Here is a 23,363-nt window from a genome sequence, read left to right as displayed (position 1 = left end):
GTTTCATAATTATGAAAAAATTTCATCAATTTCTTTGCATTTACATATCTAGTACTTAAATTTCAATTTTTACACACATGCACTTAACCAATTTTTAAAAGCTAAAATGATAATATTTTTGATGTGATATGTGCTATAAATATCAAAAGTAAGTTTAGGTATTTGATATTAGTATATCACCGAAATGATAAATAATACATTAAGATCAAATTCCATGAGAATGATAGCAAGTTAACATTTTTTGTGCATTTTGTGTATAAACTCTTTGACTTTAAGGGTGCATTTGGGGCAGCTTGTGCGTTTCAGGATAATCAGTTTATTCTGAAACGTGGCTCGCAGGGTTCGACCCGCGACCTGCGTTTAGTGTACAAATGCAATCACGCTTTCGGATAAACAGACAAAACACGCGATCCAAACGGGTACCGCGATATTTTTTAGAAACGTCCCCAGTCTTATAAGCTGCCCCAAACGGTCCCTAAATATAGTTCACTCCAATAAATAACAAATGAAATGTGATTAGATTGTAAAGTGTAGTTCTTCAAGAGAAATATGGTTTGATCTATTAATAGGAAACCACTTTTAGTATGAAAGAGGGATGGGAGACTAATCAATTATTGACCACCCTTACAATTATTGCACGATCATTTCAAGTAAATTGATGTTATCATCTATCAACCATTGTTATAGTAATAGAAAGACAAATAAGAATCTGTTATTTTGTAATATTGCATCTCCCTGTTGAGGAGGATAGTGGAACTATATAGCTTCAATTATTTAAAAAGCTGTTTCTTTTGTGCAATATCATGCTTTTTTTTTTTTTTTTTTTTTTTTTTTTCATGTAAAAAATTATTATTAATTTTTACTTATATATTTGAGCCATACTTCATTTTTTTTTTTATTGAGATAAAAATAACTTGATATTAGTTCAATTAAATTAACCTTTTTTTATTTGTTGATAGTAATCATTAATAGCAAATTAATTTTATTAATTTCTAATTATATTAATAAATAATTTATCAAGATAATTAAATAACATTTTCTGACAATTTCCTAAAAAATAATATTAATTTAATTAAGTTTATTTATATTAAACTGAAGATTGTAAGATCATTTTAAGTGAAAACTCAAGCGCTCGACATCGATTATTAGCTCTGAATTTTAAGATAAAGAGTTGTAAGATAAATAATACAATAAAACGTTGTCATAAGATTAATTGTAGACAATAAATGACATGAATAAAATTATTTCTATGAGTAAACTTCAATATTTCAAAATTTGGGATGTTCATGAAGAAGTTAATTCTATGTAGGATAAAGTAACAAACACCATTAAACAAGTAGTAAAAGATGTACTTCAAGAATTAAAAGAAAAAATGTTTATAAATAAAAATAGTTGGTAGTAGAGTTCTCTTCACATAAATTGAATCTAAAACATCTACTCTCCTAACAGGGTCATCAGATGGTCAATGTTAAATGTGACAGGCCATAAAACACTCCAAAAATTAGATCTTCGCATAAAACAATCTAAAAATTGTAAGCTATGATTACAAAATTATGCTTCAGTTTTTTTTTTATTTTAAATATGAAATACTATAATGTAAATTCTAAACAATTACATTATTGGAAGCTTGGCGTACCACAAAAAATCCTACCTAAGGCAATTAGAGATAGCAAATCCCCATACTATATCCAAACATTGAATCATAACTATAAATTTGGGGTAAATGATATCTAGCTTATCATTCATACTATAACCGATCCCCTGATGACCAGCAAGGTAAATAATCTTAAAACTAAACTCTAGAATATAACACATTATTTTCGAATCATAGCTTATAGTCTGTTAATTGATCTGACACCACGAGAATAAACAAACATGTACCTCAGGCAATAGCAAGAAGATACAACGGATTGGCGCATGCATTGTATTTCGGGGGATCCCTTGTAGAAGCTCTCCCTTAGTCCTAGCCTGGAGGTACAGAAACTCCGTCTGCTGGTATCATAGGAGAAGATTAGGCGACCGAGAGATTTGAGAGATTGAGGTTACGCAGCTGTAGACTACTCTGACATGATACTGGAGATCTTCCTCAGCTTCTTCTGCAGATCTATTCGCAGATCAATTTGGATCGGAGAAGAAAGACGGACGAGCGTGAAATATAGCGATACTCGAATCCAATAAAGGCAGACTGGACCGATAGTCTCCTGACGGTGATCTCGACGTCTGTCTCGTCGCTGCCCATGGAAATTCTGGGTGCAGATATTTGTTATACGAAATAAAGGAAAAGTGAAATTAAGTTGAAATTGAAGAAATTTGATAGCTGTTGATTTTATGTAAGAAAATATATTCAAAGGCTTACTTTTATCATTCATTCTGATAGCTGTTGAAGGTGGCTGCGTGAGGAGACTCCTCAGCCGGTTATAGTCAATGCGAAGCCTCTGTGCCACTCCACCAGTCATCTCAGCTATTGCTCGAGCCTCCCTGGATCTTTTCGTTTACCGGCAGCTTTCTCTAAAGGCTGCTCTTTTATGCTTTACGGGAATAATTATGTTTTTCAGCTCTTCCTTCTCTACACGTGCATTATCAGTAAAAATAAGGGGTCTAGTGTATTTATAATATATAGCAGTTTTACAAAAATATTCATTATATGTTTTCAGGCTTTCTAGTTTCTGTTTTAAGTCTAGATTTTCTATCACTAATAAGTTGTAGCCTCTGATTACAACAAATTTCAGATTATTGTTTTATGCTCATATAAGCTGAATTTATAGCCAAAATATCTCCTCTTCTCTCCAGCATAAAAATCTCTTCTTTTATGAATTCATGCACCAATATTATTGTTTCATGCTCATATAAGCAGAACTATGGATCATTCTATGCATCATGGAACTCCAATGTGAGTGTCAACTCTGCAAAATCTCTATAGAGTATTTGTTCAATATGTAGCCATGATTATGGAGCATATCAGCATAGATGAATTCAAATCATTTCAAGCTGTAGCTTTCAGGTTTTCCATCATCGGTGCAGCTATCTCTGTCAGGCATGGAGAGAGCCTGAGCAGCACTGTGAGGCATTCTGCTGAGAGGTGGAGCAATGATCCTGAGAAAACCACAAGCCTCCCACCATGACTACTGGTTTGTTCACTTGAGTTGCAGAAGAAACCCATACCACCCAATCCTTATGTATTTACATATCTAACACATAAATCTTAATTTTTGCACACATGCCACCTTAAGTATGCATGAAAATGTGTATTTCACTTTTTAAATGTCAAAATGGTGGTATTTTTTATGTGATAAAAAAAAATTGGGCGGTATTGATGTAAAAAGCAGTTTAGGTGTTAGATATGTAAATACAAAAGAATTGGGTGGTATGCATGTAAATGCCCCTAAAGTTTGCCCATCTTTATTCTCTGCTGTTCCTCTTATAAGTCATATATATTGCAGTTTTTAATGGTGTCTATCAGGATACTTTGAAAGGAGTAGTCCCAGTTACCAAACCTTATGTGAAAGATCTGTAAGTCATTATAGTGCTATCAGTTTTCTTAAAACATAATATAATCAATATAATGATGCAACAAATAGCTACTTTTTCAACTTCAGCACAGTTCTAAGTTCATTTTGCAGGGGTTTCAGAGATGTTGAGCACAGTGGGAGCTACGCTGAACTGCTTTCTGGCCTCAGACCTATTTGGGACACAAAAATCCAGTGATGACAGGTGCCAAATTTTTTACAAGGATGTATGTCCAAAGGTTTAATCTGGAAGATCTTATTCTTTATTTATATATGTAGACATTAGATGTCATAATGCATGAAGTTAGTACGAATTGTGTCTTCATGTTGTTATTATCGGAGAATTAAGTAAGCTCTAATTCAAATCATTGAGAACAAATGAAATAGAGCAAAGATAAAAACACAAACACATCAAGAAATTATGCACTGCTGCTACAGATTTCAGCATGACTTTGATTGTTATATGTAAGTCCAGACAGTTTTGATTTGTTACATACTTTCATAAGCATATGTCTCGTCTATTTTGATGGTAGTTAAATCTACATAAAAGCCATGGATGATTATACCATTCAGTTGCAGAAAGATCCTAAGCCCATGTCAAACGACAATGTCATTTGAAGAAGTACACATAAATAAAACTACTTAATGATCTAATAAGGTTTTCTTATTTCAAAATGGATGTTGTATCTAACAATAATATTGCTCAATGAGATAGAAAGTTAAAATGAGTATCTTAAGAAAAGCAGTTCAAATGGGCAAATCCAGGTTGAATACATTACTAATATGATGAAAAATATCTCCCAGGCTCTGAGAAGAAGACAACAAAAGAGTAGAATGAGCAAATTTCTTCTTTATATTTTCCTATACAGATGAGGAGGTTTGATTTACCTGTATTGTTGTTCTTAAGGCGAAATTATATACTTCATGAGCTGGTATACTGATTTAAGCTTGCTCCCAAGTGTGACATTATATCATCAGAGGTAGAGTGTGGTGCATCCAAAGTGGGGATAAGAGAAGTGTTGAGTTTGAGAGATCACCCCATAGCCTTTTTCACTGAGAAGTTGAAAGAATCCGGCAATAAATATTTGACATACGACAAGAAGTTTAATGTTATTATGAGAGCTCTTGAGCACTGGTGTCGCTACCTACTGACGAGCGAATTCATGTTATTCATGAACCATGAAGCCTTGAAATTCTTGAACAACCAGAGTAAATTGATGGACCGATACTCATCTTAAGTAGAGTTCTTAGCATCATTCCAGTTCATGTTTAAACACAAGGCGGTGAGTCAAATGAGGCGTCATCACTTGTTGATAGTGCGATGTAGGCTCGAGTCATAGGATTTGAGGTATTAAAGGAGTCGTACCAGACAAACAAGGATTTCGAAAAAATTTAAGAGCAATTTCAAGAAAAGTCTATCGTGCAGTACTACAGAGCTAATAGTTACTTCTACCAGAGAGTTGAACAGCCCTAGATGTTCGCTGAGGGAGTTCATTGTTCAGAAAAGCCACAGTGGAGGGCTTTCAAGGCATTTTGGCAGGAGACAAGACTCTTGCATTCATGAGAAAATACTTATTTTGGCTCTGACTACTGAGAGATGTGGAGTGGCACATCAGCCAATGTCAGATTTGTCATGTGGCAAGAAATTGGGGACATAATGCGGGGTTATACACCCCATTAGCAATACAGGAGGCACCATGGTTAGATGTTAGCATGGAATTTGTAATGGGTCTCCCGAGGACACGGTCAAACAAGGATTTTGTGATGGTTGTCGTGGATCGATTCTCAAACATGGCACATTTCGTACCTTGCTACCAGATGTTAGATGCATCACATCACCAATTTGTACTTCGGGAGATGGTGAGACTACACGGGATACCCACAACCATCACGTTCGACAGAGATGTCAAGTTTATAAGTCACTTTTGAAGGACTCTGTGGGGGAAGCTAGGAGCTCACCCACAGACAGATGATAAGACATATGTGGTAAACAATAGCATGGGGAACATTCTAAGATACTTCATAGGAAAGAGTATTAAATTGTGGGATCTAATTCTAGCTGATGTTGATTTTGCTTACAGCAGATCCATGAGTCAAACTACGAGGCGCATCCCATTGGAGATTGTGTACGAGCACAACCCACTCACTTCAGTTGAATAGGTACCACTGTTGTCGACATCAGAGATTAGTGATGGTGCTGAGGAACAGGTGCATGAGATTTAGAAGCTCCACAAGGAGGTTGGAAAAGAGATCACTAAGTAGAATCACAAGTACTAAGCATGGACAAACAAGACAGAAAAAATGTGACTTTTCAAGAAGGAGATCTAGTGTGGATTTGGTTGAAGAAAGAAAAATTTTCAATGGGAGCATTCAGAAAACTCAAACCTAAAGCAGATGGATCTTTCAGAATACTTTGAAAGCTGAATGACCACGCTTATAATATTGATTTGTCAGGGGACTACAATGTTTCTGCTACATTCAATATTGTGGACTTGACACTGTAAGATAAGGAGCCAACAACTTTGTCGAATGAGGTCAAAGCATAGCTCCTCCACCCTGGAAGACTGACGCGGGGACTGGGGTTGAACTACTCAACCGATTCAGCAAGGAGGTGCCAATCAATCAGGGAGGCTAGATCGGTCGGTTCTACAATTAAGCGGGAATTTCCGCCCTCCCCCCACCCCTCCTATTTTATCTACTATTATACATATGTTGTTTGGTCTATCTAAGGTTTCATTTTTGTTGATTTAAGATTTCTGCCTCCGACATTTTCCCATGTTAGGGTTGTATCCAAGGACAAGTGAAGCTCCGTTAGTATCCTGCTTCGAGGTGATGATTATCTACGTAAATCTCTTCATATACCTCTCTTCCCCTACTACCAACTGCAAGCCACCCAACCTTCTTCTCCCTGCTTCTAGTTGTTGATCCCCTCTCCTTGCTGTTGCGAGCCGCAACTCCCCTACCCACTTCCCTCGTGAGCTGCAACTCTCCCCAAGCCATCCTACTATACTCCAACTCCCCTACCCGCTTACCTGCTGAGTCACAACCCTTCTCAAGCCCTCCTGCCGCACTCCATTTCCCCTTAGCCAGTGTCCAAGGTTACTCCTGCCCGGCCCTAGCAGGCTATTTGCATATGTTGTGTTTTTATTGTCATGCTTCGAGCCTTGATTGTAACTCTGTTGGTTTGAATAATAAAAATTATGATTTCCTCTCGGGTTTTGACTAAACCGCTTCTCCTTCCCCTTCACCTCCAAGTTCAATTTCAAAGTAAGTCCTATATTTAGTAATAAATCCAGCAGTTCATTGGATTGAAAAGATACAACAGGAATAAACATGTGAAGGTCAGAAAGGTGAGAATTACTCGCCTACAAGCGTTCGTCCTGACTTCGAGCTTCTCTGGTAAGCACCAACGCGACTCTCATCTCAACTTCTCATTCACCTACAAGCGTTGTCGCAATTTCTTTCACTTACAGATCTTTTTTATTCATAAATTAACCCTCGGTTAATTTTTTTTCTTTAATTTTCTCTAAGCCATTGGAGTCAAAGGTGTCCTTCCAAGACTATTTCACTTTCACATGGTAAATGGTTGCTACCCAACAAGATTATTTTGTCAAGCTAAACCACCTAATTAACTTGTCCGCCAAAATGTCTTCGCCTAATATGTTGAAGTGCTAGATGCCACATCCCTATGAGGCTGAGTTGACTTCCTAGAATAGTTTGTTGAGTTCACCCAGCTGACATTCCTTTGAATTCACCAATTATCGAAGTGAAGTTCATCGTTAAAAGGCAAACGCACATTCATGTCCATTTATCAGTTACCTGACACCTGCGTCGCCATCCCTCCTTGGCATATCAAAAACAGACCTCATATTGTACAAGGGTTGTTTAGTATCAGGCGGGGAGGGGGCCGTTTAGAGTTATATAAATAAATGTTCCTTCTTGCTTTTAAGGGGGATGGGATCCGAAGGGAGCATTTATTTCATCCTTTCCTTCCACCTCCTTCAAAAACTAAAAACTAAGAGCCAAGGATTGAAGATCAAACCTCCATCTTTTCTTTTCTTTTGCATCCCTCTTTCCTTCATAGGTCTCCCCTGAATTGTATGAGCCAACAAAAACATGAAACTTTACGTCTTATAAATATTCAACATTTTAAAAGATACAATAAGCATGAAGTCATACTCAAATTTAACTACGAGATTATGAGCATGAGAGAGAATAAAGAAAAGAATGGATTGCGCCAAAGAGTTTGTGATGCAACAGACTAACAAACTAAAGAGCATATGCTGAAGATAATACAAGGGATAATATAAGAAATCTCCAAGCTAGAAGAAAAAGATGATCGCAAGTTATACATCCCAAAAGAAGATCTTCCAACTCCACATAAAAGGAGGTAGAAGGGGTTATAAGAAGAAACATAAGCCATTAGAGAATGCTTTTCAAGGGATATTGCATAAGTTGAAGCACCACAGAAATTCAAAATTTCATATTTAGTCCTACAAAGGAAGACCTAATCTAGTTGATCACGTATCTTCTTCAAGTCAGTTGTGTATGTTATGTATAAATGATGCATTCAAGTGTTTTTTATCCTTTATAACTAAAAAAATCAACCATAAGCTAGTTTAACAACTTGCCTACATAAGTTATCACTTCTTTTGGCAAGTTCATGAGAATATTCATTGTCCAATTTGCTAGCGCCTAAAAGCCGCAGAAAAACTCTCAAGTGCTTCTGAATGATCATTATACCTTTAAATCAAAGTAAGAGCCTCGAATTATACAAATGAAGCTTCAAAAGGAAGAACTTTGAATCATTATATAAAAGATTATGTTCTAAGTATGCATGCATTCTCATTTGGTGCAGTGGCACAAGTATTGTACATTAAAGTGAGAATCATTACATTTTTATCACCTAAATTTTTCATATCACATCAAAAATATCATTTTTTTTTTATTCTTAAAAAGTGAAATACTCTTTTCATGCATAGAAAAAGTGGTGTGTAGGTGCACGCATGCGTGTGTGTAAAAATTGAAGTATAGGTGTTATACATGTAAATACATAGGAATTGAGTGGTATATAAGTAAATCTTCTTAGTGAATATAAAAGTGACATCAGCATGAAGTGTGGTGAATCTACCTCATAGGAGACCTTTATCTCTCTGAAACCCTTAAATGCTTTTAGAGAAGTGTTGTGGTGCCCTTCTTATCATAAATGTCCTTAGGATTAAGTCTAGGTCTCCCTCATACCATACGTACGTGAACTAGAAATTCTATGCATCATATGAATCCTATAGATCATGGAGATCATTTGGGCTAGAGAGAAAATGGAAGCAATGAGAATCAAAAAAATCTTCATGGTGATTGTTATTCTAGGGATGACATCATCATCTATTTTCTATTAGATCACTAACATTTTTATTGTAAGAAAGCTCGGTAATCTCTTTCATTTTGATCTTTGATCATTTGTCCGTCAAGAATAAGGGTATGTTTGGGGCAGCTACAGTTTATCCAACTTATTCAGGACTTGTTTGGGGCAGCTTAAAAGTGCGGCGGCGTTTTTGAAAAATGTCCCGTCATTGTTTGATTCGCGCAAAAACGTCGTCTCATTGTTTGGTTTGCGCGTTTTGGTTGCGTTTTAAAAACAACGTTTTACTTTTGAACTAAATGCGGTGCGTACCGCGTTCGCACACCAGCTTTTACACCCCTGCCCTCGTCGCTAACTCCCATCGTCGCCCTAGCTTTTCCATCGACCGTGCCTAGCCGTCGCTCCTCTATTTCGCTGAGAAGCTGCTCTCCTCTGGTAAAAAAATTCTTCCTCCCCCCTCTCCTCCCTCCCCTTCCCCATTGTCGAAAACCCTAAGTGTAAGGGTCATGTTGTTTATAATGATTTGTGGCAATCTTGACTACTTATCTTGCAATTGACATTTTGGCATGATCGTGGCCTTTTCTCGTTTAGATGATTGCCTTGGGTTCCCTCTAGCAAACTATTCAACTTTTTTTTTTTTTGCCAGTTTTGGGATGACTTTTTGTTTTTTTTTTCATCTTTTATGTTTTAAAATATGAAATAAAAACCCATTTTGCATCTATGCGTTTCTGTTTCAACCGGTTAAGATAGTGATGGTTGGCAGTGTTGGCTAGGTGTGTTTGTCTTACAGATGGGTCACAAAGTAGTTGTACAATCATCTTCTTCCTCAGGACTCCATTTTTTTATGCCTTGCTAATTTGATATACTTTTATCTCAATGGGATTCTATCCAATCCATATCTATTCACATCTCTGCTACTTGAAATGGTAATTCCTTGTACATACATCAATTTCCTCACAGATGAAGGATTAATTTTGACGAGTTTTGAAAAAATGGGAGTAAAATTTCAGTTTCTATATGCGTAAATGCATGAACATCTAATTCATATATACATATGCAGGTGTATGAAAATTCTTAATTATCTTGTTTTCTTATAACTTGAAATATAGATGGGTTTATTTTGCATAAATTTGTGATATCTTTGGAGTAATGTGAAATCTAGATCTTTCGGTTAAAGTTTATGTTAGATTTTGGTTTATCGGCAGGATGGGAAAAGTGCAGTTCTTTGAGTGGTTCTGGTTAACTCTTTCATTGGTATCGCAAATGATTGACATTTTGTCTTGTCTGAGCCTCATTGTACTATAATAATGGTGATGTATTAAGGATTGATTGTGTATCTTCTAGCAACCCTACTACATTCTTTATACGATATTAGTTATTCTTTTCAAATTTCACGATCTTTATTATTCCACCTAATTTTTTGGCTGACGTTTTCTCTATTGAATAGTATTAATTTCATGTTAGTCCGTTTATCTCACAGTCAAAATGAGTAAAACTAAAGAGGTCGGATCATCGGTCATGTGGGATAGAGATGTCGCTCTTATATTTTGCGATCTCTGTCTGAGGGAGGTTGAGCTGGGTAATAGTCCCACCACTTAATTTAATAAAAAAGGTTGACAGAATCTTATGACTAAATTCAAGGAACTAACCGGAAGGAATTACGATTGGATGAAACTTAAAAACAAGTGAGATCAATTAAAAAAGAGTGGAAATTTTGGAAAAAACTCAAAAGAGAATCAACGGACTTGGGTTGGGATCCACTAAAGCGGACAATTAATGCACAAGAGGATTGGTGGGCTAAGAAATTGGAGGTAAATACATACCTCTAACTATTAGTTATTCTTTTTATTTCCACGATCTTTATTATTCCATCTAATTTTTGGGATAACGTTTTCTCTATTAAATAGTATTAATTTCATGCTAGTTTGTTTATCTCACAGTCAAAATGAGTAAAACTAAAGAGGTCAGATCATCTGTCAAGTGGGATAGAGAGGTCACTCTTATATTTTGTGATCTCTGTCTTAGGGAGGTCGAGCTAGGTAATAGACTCACCATCTATTTTAATAAAGAAGGTTGGTAGAATCTTATGACTAAATTCAAGGAACTGACCGGAAGGAATTACGATCGGATGAAACTCAAAAACAAGTAGGATCAATTAAAAAAAAAGTAGAAATTTTGTACAGAACTCAAAATGAGATCAACGGGATTGGGTTGGGATCCACTGAAGCGGACAATTGATGCACCAGAGGATTAGTGGGCTGAGAAGTTAAAGGTAAATACATATCTAAATTTACTTATTGCATATATTTTCACATTGAAATGATTTTACTAATAATTTTTTTCTAGTACAGGCAGTGTCGACAACTAAAAAATTCAAAATTAGCGGTATTGATCCAGTATTGGAAGAAAAGTTGGATGGCATGTTCACTGGCGTTATCGCTACGAGAGCTCATGTTTTCACCCCAATTGACCATGGCTTTGTCGGTTTACCACATGACATGGAAACCGAGCATATAGATGAGTCAGGAGAAGATCTCGGCCAAATCCACACAGATGTTCAATCCACTTATGGGACAGCGTCCCAGAGTGGAAAAAAAAAAAAGGGAGCCGCATTCGTCAAAGGTACCATAGAGACACTGCTTGAATCCTGCAAAGCCAAGTTTGCACCATCAAAGGACAACTCAATTCAGGAGTGTCTTCAGCTCTTAAATACATATTCTGGTGTTAAGAGAGACTAAGCTATGTATTTAAAGTATGTGAAGTTGCTAGGGAACTCAACTCGCAGACTTTTTTTTTTTTTTTGCGAATTTGGACCCAGAATTCGGACTCGCTTACTTGCACTCTTTCATGAATGATTAATTGTTTATGACATTATGTTTTATTTTATTATCGATCTTTGTAATATTTATGTGATGGACTCTTTATTGTTTTTTCATGGAGGCACATTCGGATGTCTTTTATTCTATTATGTATTGATTTTTTCATCCACCATGTTATCATCTATGCATCGTTACAATTGACTCAAGTTATTTTTTATCATGTTTAAAAAGATATCATTTTTCAGATTTTGTAGAATTGATGAAGAATAAATTTACCACAACTGAAAAGTTGCTATCATTCTTACCTGGCTATATCATTACTAACATACATATGTTGATCGAACCTCCTGTATGACGTCGAGTCATATTGGAGATAGATTGGTCGGTGAGTTATTACAGGCCACCCTACACGGTTTGTCAACATATTCCGTATGACGAAAGAGGTATTTCTCAACCTGCTTAATGAACTTCAGAACTTTCATGGGTTGCACGATTCAACAAGAACGACGGCAAGAGAGGTGTTGGAAATTGCCCTCTACATCTTATCCCAGAATAAATCCATTAGAGAAGCTATTGAGCGATTTCAATATTCTTTGGAAACCATCAGTAGATATTTTCTCAGTTGATTTGAATGAACTTCTGAGTTTGGCATACAAGATAGTTAAGTCAGAGGATCTAACGTTCCAGTCCATTCTCACACATATTGCAAATGACCCTCGATACATGTCATTCTTCAAGGTATTTCTTTAACATAAATTTCATCTACAAAAATGATATACATGTGAAATGCTAATGGAGTATGTCATACAAGATAGTTAAGCCCGAGGATCCAACGTTCTAGTCCATTCTCACACATATTACAAATGACCCTCGATACATGTCGTTCTTCAAGATATTTTTTTAACATAAATTTCATCTACAAAAATGATATACATGTGAAGTGCTAATTGAGTATTTCTTAAACGACATAACTATATTGGAGCTATTGACGGAACACACGTCGATGCACGGTTGTCTGCTATAGAGAAGGTTGCCTACATCGGATGTTGTGGATAGGGCTGTCAAAAAAGCTCGTTATTTGCGAACAGTTCGTGTTCGGTTCGTCAACGAGTTCGTGTTCGATTAGTTCGATAAGTAAAAGAGACGAACGTGAACAATTTTTTTTTCGTCTGGTTAGTTAAACGAACCAAACACGAACAGTGATGCATTCGTTTGTGTTCGAATAGTTATTATTTGAAATATAATTATACTAATATATATATTACATATTCATATAAAATAAGTTATAAAATTAATATAATATATTATTTATATATATATATATTAATATTTTGGATGTCAAACTGGCTCGTCGTTCGCGAATAGCTCGTTCGTTAAAAAACGAACACGAACAATAACTTCACGAACAATTTCAAACACGAAATTATTTCAAACAAACTAAATTTCAAACGAACCGAACACGAACACAAGCTCTGTTCGTTCGTGTTGGGTTCTGTTCAACGCTAGCTGTGGATCCCCAACACAAAATGTGATGGTCGTGTGTTATTTTAACATTTGTGATAGCTGGATGGCAAGGTAGCGCACACAATAACAATATTTTCAAGTTTGCTACTGGAAATCGAATACATGGTTTCCCTTACCCACCTCCAAGTGCTTATATGTAACAACTATGTTTCATTTAGTATTTCCATTGCTAAATATCATAACTTAACAGGTAAGTATTAATTGGTTGACGTCGGACATCCCTTACAAAGGGGGTATCTGAAGCCACAACAAGATACGAAGTACCATATCCCCCATTTTGAAAGATCAAGCAGAGTAGCACGAGGCAAGAAAGAATTATTTAACAAAAGGCATTCATCCTTGTGCGGCGTGATCGAAAGATATTTCGAAGTCTAGAAGAAGAAACTGGTTATATTACGTGATATGTTGACCTACCCATTTCCGAAGCAGGTGTAGATACTAGTGGCCACAATGACACTACACAACTTCATTCGACGGCATCACTCCAGATCGAATGTAGAATTTATCGTGATTGAAGAAGATTTAATACAGATCCCACCTGAAGCATTTGAATTCCATGTGGGACGTACCGTACCACAGCTTGAAATGGATTCACTAGAAGCACACACTCGAGATGGTGAAGGTGTATCGGAGATGCAGCTTTAAGAGAGCGAATAACAGACGACATTAGCCAATCACGATTGAGCCTGCTATGTTGCTTCAATGTCGAATGCGATGGCTATTGTTGGATCGGATCTCCTGTAGGCTTCACCATGTAATGCTTGAATTTTTTTTTTTTTTTGCTTGGAAGATTATGTTAAATTAGGAGAGCATCTTTCAAATAAGTTGACATTATATATTATAGTTGGCAAGCTAATAAATTTAAATGATTTTATACCATAGTTTGTACCTTTAATTTTTTTTGGGAGGTCTAAGCTACAAGATAGTTGGCAAGAAGAGAGATGATCTTTCATTTACTTGACTAATGAGATGCTAAGTAATATTGTCAGCTACTTTCATTTACTTGACTAATGAGATGATCTTTCATTTACAGGCTTTGTTCTTCTTTATTAATGAATGTGTTGCAGTATATCAATTGCTAGGAAGTAATACACCTATATGGATACTTCTATATGGATACTTCTACATGGATACTTCACATTGCTTATGGGATATTTCTATATGGATACTTTTATTTGGATCACATTGTTTATTGATTTATTAATTCTTTCTGTTGTGTCATTTTTGTAGATTATTTCTTTGATTCATTTTTCCTTGAGATTCTATTAGATATGGATCAAGGTAGATTAGATTTATAAAAGATGTGATGCCTTTGTATTGGACGGCCATTTGTGGTTCTTGACATTGCTTATGGGCTATGTTGTTTCACATCTGCATCCTTTTAATAGTTGCACACCTGTGGGAAATTGTGGCTACAGAATTCACTGTGCTCAACAACTACCTACTTGGTGAGATGGATGGCCCCTTCCCACAATGGTTCTAGTTAGACTGTGTTACTTCAGCAACTTTGTATTACAAAAGGTAGTAGGTGCAGTGCAATTCAGGATGTATTACATTCATCTAATTGATCTCACTTTAGTATTTCTTAGTTTCAAGATATTCTTTGTGAGTAATGATGAAATGGTGGTATGTTACTTACAATGAATGGGATTCACAACCCCTGGTGATATGTTACGTTCTCACTGTTTATTCAGTTCATTTAGGAAAGTTGCTCAAGCACTCTGGGAAATTGGCTAGCCACTTCTTTTAATTTGTTGCCTCAATGTGAGTGAATATGAAATTGGATGATCATCATTCTAGCTTGGTGTAGCGGCTATGGTTTGATTTTTTTATGGTGATGGATGAATATCTAACCTGCAGTCATTTTATTTCCCTAAAATCTTTCTGGTAAATAAATGAGTTTTGTATTTAATTTGGCAATCTCTGGCATACTGATGTTGCAGCATTTCAGTGGTTTTGCTTCTTCTTTATATAAAATTAATGAGTTTTGTATTTAATTTGCCAATTGTGGAGCAGCTTGAATGGCCACAGAACTTTGTTGTCGGCAACCGTTGCCTCCACATTTTGGTACGTAGATTTTTTTTATTTTCTATAATTGCAGGACAATGAGCTCCAACTATTCAGGGAAGTCCGAGCAAGTTATGTGCTGCTGCGGAATGTCGTTCTTGTTACTCGCGTCACTCCGGCAACATAGCTACGGGTGAAAATTCTATAGGTGTCTGAGGTGGAAACACTAACCAGACGACTGTGGCTTCTTCAGGTGGGCGGACAGCCCTTCAGATTCTTTGTTATCCCAATTGGACAATGTTGCACAGGCTTCGACGGTGTCACAATCGGAAGTGTTTCCCAACCGCATAATGTGCTCGGGGTTAGATCATGCACCAACCGAGCAACGGTTCTCATAAGATGTTACTTTTGCATTTTAAATTGAATGTTATATTCATATTACTAATTGTAGTTTCAATATGTATTTTAGTTTTAATTTAGTATCTTGAATACTATTTTAAGTAAAATGAGCATCAAAATTTTGTACTGTTATAAAATCATAAATCTAACATGCAACAAATATATATAAATAAATAAATATAAATATATATATATGTGTGTGTGTGTGTCTGTACTTTGTGTTAATTGTGTAATAAAATTAGGGTTATAAGAAGTTCTTTACTTCGGTTTCTTCAGCTCCTACATAATTTCTTTTGTTTGACTTTATTTTCTTCTTATTCTCTCTCTCTGAAAAGACTTTTTTGTTTCACCTACATTTTAATGTTCCTATAATATTAAAAAAAATTATATTACACGACAAAATATTAATACTAACGTTTTTAAAATATAGCACGGCTTTTCAAATATATGTAAATTTATATAAATATAAAAATTAAATTTTATTTGTTATATAGGATGCAATTAAAAAAATGATTCATTTCGCTTATATATTTTAAGTGTGGCGGCATATAACTTTGTTAATAATGCAAATTTCAATTAATTTATTTTAAAATTAGTGCAAAATGTAAATTATTGATTATAATTTATATTACACATAAATTAAAACTAATTTTTTAAAAATTAAAATTTATAATGTCAGAATGATTTGTTATCTACAAAAAACTGCAATTCAGTTGTTTTCTAAACGCACAAATCAAACAGCTAAATAGCTTATCTAGAATAGGAGTAAAATGAACATTTATCCAGAATCAGATATTTTCCAAACGCATAAACCAAACAGTCATACGGCTTATCCGGATCAGCTGCCGATCAACAGATTATCAAGAAAAGTTACTTATCTGGATAAGCTCGATAAGTTGCAGCTGCCCCACACAGACCCTCAAATGAGCAACTTATTCTGATAATATGTTGATCAACAGCTTATACTGGTAAGCTGGCTGGCTGTTTGGTTTGTGCATTTGGAAAACAGTTGTTCCTGGATTAATGATCATTCTATCCCTATTTTGGATAAATTGTTTAGTTGTTTGGTTTCTGTGTTTAGAAAACAATTGATTTACTATTTTTTCTAAATAAATGATCATTTCGACATGCAACAGTTGTATTGTTTGCAACAGAACTGCAATGGCTACACATTTGATATTTCATAACCAATAAAACCACTTCATAATAGTAAAAAAAAGATATATACATCTCACTTAAGAGTGAGTATCAAGGAATCGAATAAAAAAGAAAAAACATATTAAAATTATAATTAAAAGTATAATAATATTCATTTTAAAGTGCAGAAGAAGCATGTCACGAGCAACGTCGTCCAGTTGGAATGTCGATGAATCCCGAATAACATAGTCAGCTTGCGATACCATCGAACCTCGTTCACTACCAGCAGTAGAATCGGTCGGATTATCTACCCACCTGAAGAACTCACACATGTCCGAACCAACTGCTCATCACGGGCACCTGTAGAACTGTCGCCCGTAACTATGGGACCGGCGTGACATGAGTAACAAAGACGACAGCCTGCAGTGGCATAGCACTCGCCTTGAGTTCCTTGAAATTTTGGATTTCATCTTATTACAATTATTCAAGGGAGAACACGCCAGTCATAAAATTAGATGAAATGAAAAGGAGCTCTACTTCGCAAAAAAAACCAGGCCAGCCAACATGTTCCCCAGTTAAAACGGTACATCAAGCCAAAGAGACCCAATAAAAATGACAATTCCTCCATATTCTTCGCAGAATGTTTGTCAATACTCACACAAAACGAGGAAACCAAGCCAAAGAATCAAAAATTTCAATCCTTCGATTTGCTTGAAAGAATGTTTGCTACTACTCACACAAAACCAATTCATGAAAAACACCACAACAGTTACAGAGAATCACCTTACTAGATCGCATAGAGGAGAAAAGAGAAGAAGGCCTTATCGAATTGCAGAGACGAGAAAGAGAAGGAGAATCGTAGAAGAGAGATCTAGGGGATGAGAGTAGAGAAGACAAACCTAAGGCACGGGATGAGGATCGTAGAGAGGAAGAAGGAGGACCGCAGCAGATAAATCCAGGAATTGCAGAAGAATCGTAGCTAGGGCACGGATGTCATGGGGGTAATATCGTGAAAGGCAAACAGATACTCGGGCAGCGGGCATCGATCGGCGGTCGGCGTCTAATAGAATAAGATATGCATGTATCCTCAAATGCACGCCAACCGGACGAAACAAACATCCTCGGTGCGTTTTGAAAACACATAAGCAGCAAATAAGCTACCCCTAACGATCCCTAAGCAAGAAAGACATAAAAGAATGCGAGTAGCGTCAAATCCCAATTCAAAGTGGATGCAAATTTTAATAATTTTAATAATGCACTTAATGTTTTTATAAAAAAATTAATTTATCTTCCAATAATTTAGAGCAAATTATTCTCTTAAAAATAGTGATACTAATTTTTTAAAAAAATGTTCACTAATATTTTAATAAGATTAAGATTTTTTTTTCTTTTTAATACTTCAAATGACATTAATTACAAAAACATGAATTTTTTTTTTAAGAAAATGTTATTATTATTGATGTTATTATTAATAATCTTGTGATTATTAAGATTCATAATTCTATTTAAAATTTTCTATTTTCATTTTTAGATAAAAATCTATCTTTTACAAAAAAAAATAATTAAATTTTTTTTTTTAAATCATGATATTAATGTAACTAATCAAAAAATCTATTTAGAAAATCTTACTGTTTTATGTATTCTTATTAAAAATTAAAAATCTATTTAGAAAATCTTACTGTTTTATGTATACTTATTAAAAATTAATAATTAGGTTAATTAAAATAAATTAAAACTTTATAACCAAAATTTATATTATTCTATTATGCAAGATAAGACCTTCCCCATCTCTCTCTCTCTCTCTCTCTCTCTCTCTCTCTCTCACACATACACACACACACACACAACACACACACACACACACACATTAGAAAATTTTCACAAAAACAATGGGCTAAGAAGTATGCCAGGTGCACAGTCCCCCAATTCACCGCCGCTCTTTCATGGAGGAAGATAAATAAGAGGGAGAAAGACTGCAACAACACTTCAATTTGGCCTATTTACAAAAGATTTTGATAAAAAAATAGTTTAATCATTACGGCTTCTAAAAGATTCTAATGGTAATCATCATCGAAAACATAGTAAACTACCCAGCATGATGAGCAAGCCAAAAGAACAATATTTTCACAAAATGTTTACTTCATAAATGTACATGAACTTTGCCTCTAATTCTCATATCCACGAGCTAAAATTGTGACTCACTGGTGTAGTAAAGTTTAAAGATTCATTTTTGATACAATGTAAGATGAGATAGGCCAAACCTAACATGCTTAGAAATTGTTAAAAAGTGATTATACTAGATAGGGTTAACATTTTGTGTACCTCGATGAAAAAAAATGGAGAAAAACCTTATAAAGTTTAACCAAATATTCATGCAAGTGATTCATGCAAACCACCACAATGTTCTAAGTTAATGTTTTGTAACCATATTATGGATATAACAAAAACAGGAGTTGGTGGATGAGCTTGAAAATGAAAGAATTGTAAGTTCTAGAATTAACATCTTTGGACACTTGTCAAGCATAACATGGAGGTTGATTAAAGCACCATTGATTAAATATATTCGTAGAATGAAGGTAACATGAACGGAAAAGATATTATGTATCTCATTTTAAAATGATATTTATGTCGCTTAAATCTAAAGCTCCATTTTATTGGCTATTATACATCAAACATGTGTCGAGAAATACATGAAAATAAAGTTAGATGGAAATCAATTTATAAAATTAAGTACAAGAAAACAATGAGGGAACTAGAACAGAAAATGTACCAGATAGCAGCTAATTGATCTGAACGAGAATCTTCGATGGCACCAATGCTCTCTTATAAAATCCTAGTCGTTGGATGGTTAGACAACCAAAATGAAGGCCATTCATTCATAGTTGAATGCATTTCCTAAGGAAAATTAGGATTGCAAGTGGTTAGACAAAATGAGGAAAAACCTTCAAGTTGATTAAGGACGACAACTAAATGAAAATATAAGAAATTATCAGCAAATGCCAAGCTGCAACTCTAAGGTGCTATTTGGTTGCAAGGCTTAGCTTGAACTCAGAATAAATATTGCAAAAAAAAACTTGTGTCATATAAACCATGTTTTCTTCTTAAATCTCACTTTCCTCCCATTTTAGATTAAATCCTGGATTTAGTAAATTGTGGTGAAAGTAAGATATAAGAAATTTACTAATTGTGCCTATTTTTTCCCTTATTTAAATCATAAATCATGAAAAAATCTATCAAATTGTTGAATAAGATGTACTCAAATATAAAATCTATCATGTCAAACAAATTTGAAAAGATAAGAGTCACTGAATCGTACTCGAATTAAAAATGCTTGTAGCCAAAAAGCCCGTAAATTAAAATGAGGGAAGGCAGTAAAAATTTTTAACAAATCGATAATTAAATGTTTACTCAAACTCTATAAACCGAAGAAATTGGTTTATTAACCTTTTTTTTTCCACTGCAGTAAGACCCTTAATTAATTTGAACTTCTGGTTCATGCTTTACTGTGGCCCATGAACATGGACTAATATCTGAAAGTAAACATAAGATCAACCTGGAGCCAAATTCTCATTACAAAAACTTACCTAGCAGTAAAATGATTACCATTCATAGGTTTAAGCCAGAAATAATTTATTTCAAGTTTTGAGTCGTGCCATACCAACAACTCCAATAGTCAAAACATGGTGTGCAACTGGTACAAATAATGCAAATGCAGATCATGCCAACCATTTAAGATGTAATATAACATAAACAGGTAAACAGAAAACCTTGCAAAGTTGCAAACTGCGTGACGCTAACATTTTGGCCTTCTTCCTATGAGGGTTCTTGTTGCAGAGTTAAGTAAGAATTCAACAGCAGAAGTGATTTATTAACTCTTCAACTGTAAGAAACCACTTACACATTCTCTATAGTAGATTCGCCTGCTACGAATAACCAAGCAAAGCCGGGTCATCAAAATCACTAATTGTGATAAAACTCTTCAGATGAGGCAACCTCAGATTCCTCGGAGATACTAAATCTCCAGCGAATCTCAGGCCTGCCCACATTCATCATGGCAGCATACTTTTCCCTGATACCGACCAACGGATGCTTTCTTAGGAGCTCTCTCCCTCCGCCATAGGCCTCCCGTAGAACAACTGTATGCACGCCCAGCTTCTGAGACAAGTAAAAGATTCCGGGGTGTCGCTCGAACACTTTAGTAAACTTCTGGGGCAATCGTAGTGGTTTCCTTAGATTGCTCAAATTGCTCCGCTCGGTCTTCTTCCCTATAGTGAGATGAAGAAGTTCGTGAAACAACCCCACGATCCTCTTCTCGGAAACGTCGGTACGGGGGTCGAGGCCCGACGGATCGGCATACGGGCTAGTATACGGAAGCGTCTGCCATTCTTGTAGCCACATCATGCACTTGCGCCTGAGACAGAAACCCCTGGTGAAGCTTACCGGAAACGCCAACGAATCGCCGTTAAATCCACCGTTAGTGCTGCTCCTCTGTAGCTCGGAGACAGCAAGGACGGGATCCCATGACGAAAGCTTAAGCCAGACGCGCTCATCTTCATCAGGCCGGACAAAATCAAAGAAATGCGGATAGCGGTGTAGAATTTTCTCTTGGTATTCCGAAGGCAACCCAATGTCCCAACGAAGCTGGTCGACGGTATGGAGTGGAAGCGATAAATTGACAGTAAGCATGAGAAGACGGCGAAGGCGGTCGACAATTTCACGCTCACTGTTGCGGAGGACACTGAGTTCGAGCTCCCGGAGCTTGAGTGCGTCGTCGGTGAGGTAGATCCAAGGGGAAGATGGACCGATAGAATGGGCAGACGATCTGCGGAAGAGGGCCGGAAAGCGGAGCAAGAAATCTGAGGGAAGAAGACTGAGCTTTCCGAGATGGAGAGGCCGGCTTGGGAGGTCATTGGCGGGGACGCCGCCGCGAGGGTCGGTGGAAATTAGCTCGAGGAGGCGGTGGACTTGACGGAGATGGCGCTCGCGAGCCACTACCGAGTCGAGGGCGCGATCCTTCACCCACTTGAGCTTGACATTAACCAGCGTCGCTCGCTGCTCAGCCGAAAAGAGCAAACCCTGCCGTCGCCGGCGAAGTAAGCGGCGGGTTTGCGCGATCCCCCACACCATCTATTTCGTCTGTAGGCTCCCTGCACAGAAAAAAAATTCTTAGTGCACAACGCAGCGCCCGGACATTTGGGAGCAGATTTATCGAGTTTATTATCTAGCTTGTACTCATAAAACTACTAATAGCAAGCAGCTGATGGATAAATTGTGTTTTATTTGGGTGTTTGAGAAATAATTTATTTGCAGTTGTTTATAAATAAATTATAATTATATTTCTGAACTGAATAAATTTTTTATTTGTTTGATTTGTGCATTTAAGAAATAGCTAATTTATAGCTATTTCTAGATAAAAAAATTGTTAATTGTGAATCATAAATCAAACTCAAGTAGCAAGACAAAGCTGCAAGGCTATGAATTTTCCAAATAGGATTCATGAAATAAACAAGCTTCATTCCCATCACAAATTATAGATTGCAATATGTATACATACATATATTTTTTAAAGGACCCAAATATCGATTTCTCATTGCGTATCAAGGCCCCATGATGAGAGCCTGCATCATGTGCTTAATTATTCGATCTCACCCCATGGGGGATCGAACCCGTGAACTGAAGGGACTTACAATGAACTCCGCCAACCAACAGGACTTGTGACACATGTATATATATATATATATATATATATATATATATATATATATATATATATATATATATATATATATAATATATATATGTGTAAATTTTCAAGTGCAATTCAAGTAAAAAAAAAGCTAGTTTGATTGCAAGTGCAGCCCCCTCAAGCAAAATAAAATGTAGGTGCAATAACAATAATGGGTCGTATGGCCAATCCAAGCCAACAGAAATAATATACATATCTTACATCATTCTAATCCAAAATCCAAACAAATCGCAAATCAGGAGGAATTGGAGAAGGAGAAGGAGAGAAGGGGTGAAGGACCATATTGAAATGCCAAACTTATTCAAAAATCCAAAATGATGCATAAGGCAAAAAATACGACGAAATCCAAATCAGTCGAAGGAACACCTACCACGAAAATCATTCCATCCATACGAAAATCATTCCATACTTACAGATTTATCGTTAGGAGAGAACGGAGATAGGAGAATGAGTGAGAGGACTAGAGACGAAGGAGCAAGGAGAAGAGACGAGAACGAGAGAATCAGAGGAGGATTACTTTGGGGTTGATAAGACGAGAAATCAAGGACAGGTGGGTAATAATCAGCGAACAAATGCGGGCCGCAAAATCGATCCCACGATCGCGTTTATTAATGAAAAAACCGACGTTTGCAAAACGCGCGCCTGAATGCCCTAAACAAACGGGGTATGTGGCATTTTCAAAACGCCGCCTCAGGCAATAAGCTGCCCCAAATGCACCCTTAAATCGGGATTTAACCTGCTAAGGTGATGTTTTGGTGCAGTCTGATTTAAGTTAATAAAACGAGTGAGAAACATGACTTTAAAGTAGGTAGGATTTAAAGTTATAGATGTATCTAATTGGAATCTAGGATTGTTTACCTATAAAT

At 36.0% G+C, this 23,363-nt stretch overlaps 1 protein-coding gene across 8 annotated transcripts; it reads right to left on the bottom strand.

Moving 5' to 3' along the window:
- Window positions 1-1,703: 1,703 nt before the first annotated feature.
- On the bottom strand, window positions 1,704-21,948 carry LOC110025263 (protein ROOT PRIMORDIUM DEFECTIVE 1-like). 8 transcript variants are annotated; one of them, XR_002294109.1, is made up of 4 exons: window positions 20,519-20,643; window positions 19,522-19,646; window positions 2,357-3,508; window positions 1,704-2,246 (listed from the first exon to the last, which is right to left on the bottom strand). XR_002294109.1 is itself a non-coding variant. In XM_020725637.1 (4 exons), exon 1 carries the CDS (start codon window positions 21,876-21,878, stop codon window positions 20,712-20,714), a length of 1,167 nt encoding a protein of 388 aa, XP_020581296.1. In that variant the 5' UTR covers window positions 21,879-21,948; the 3' UTR covers window positions 1,704-2,246; window positions 2,357-3,508; window positions 19,522-19,646; window positions 20,650-20,711. The 8 variants fall into 8 exon arrangements, 7 of the variants coding, with proteins under 7 accessions (XP_020581296.1, XP_020581298.1, XP_020581299.1 ...); XM_020725637.1 differs by lacking the exon at window positions 20,519-20,643 and adding an exon at window positions 20,650-21,948; XM_020725639.1 differs by lacking the exon at window positions 20,519-20,643 and adding an exon at window positions 20,650-21,948 and having other exon boundaries at window positions 1,704-2,104.
- Between the last annotated feature and the right edge of the window lie 1,415 nt (window positions 21,949-23,363).

Source organism: Phalaenopsis equestris, unplaced genomic scaffold (genome assembly GCF_001263595.1).
Source record: "Phalaenopsis equestris unplaced genomic scaffold, ASM126359v1 Scaffold000297, whole genome shotgun sequence".
In the NCBI taxonomy this organism is placed as follows: Eukaryota; Viridiplantae; Streptophyta; class Magnoliopsida; order Asparagales; family Orchidaceae; genus Phalaenopsis; species Phalaenopsis equestris.
The sequence above is the reverse complement of the archived record's forward strand: the minus strand, read 5'-3'. Positions and strand labels throughout refer to the sequence as shown.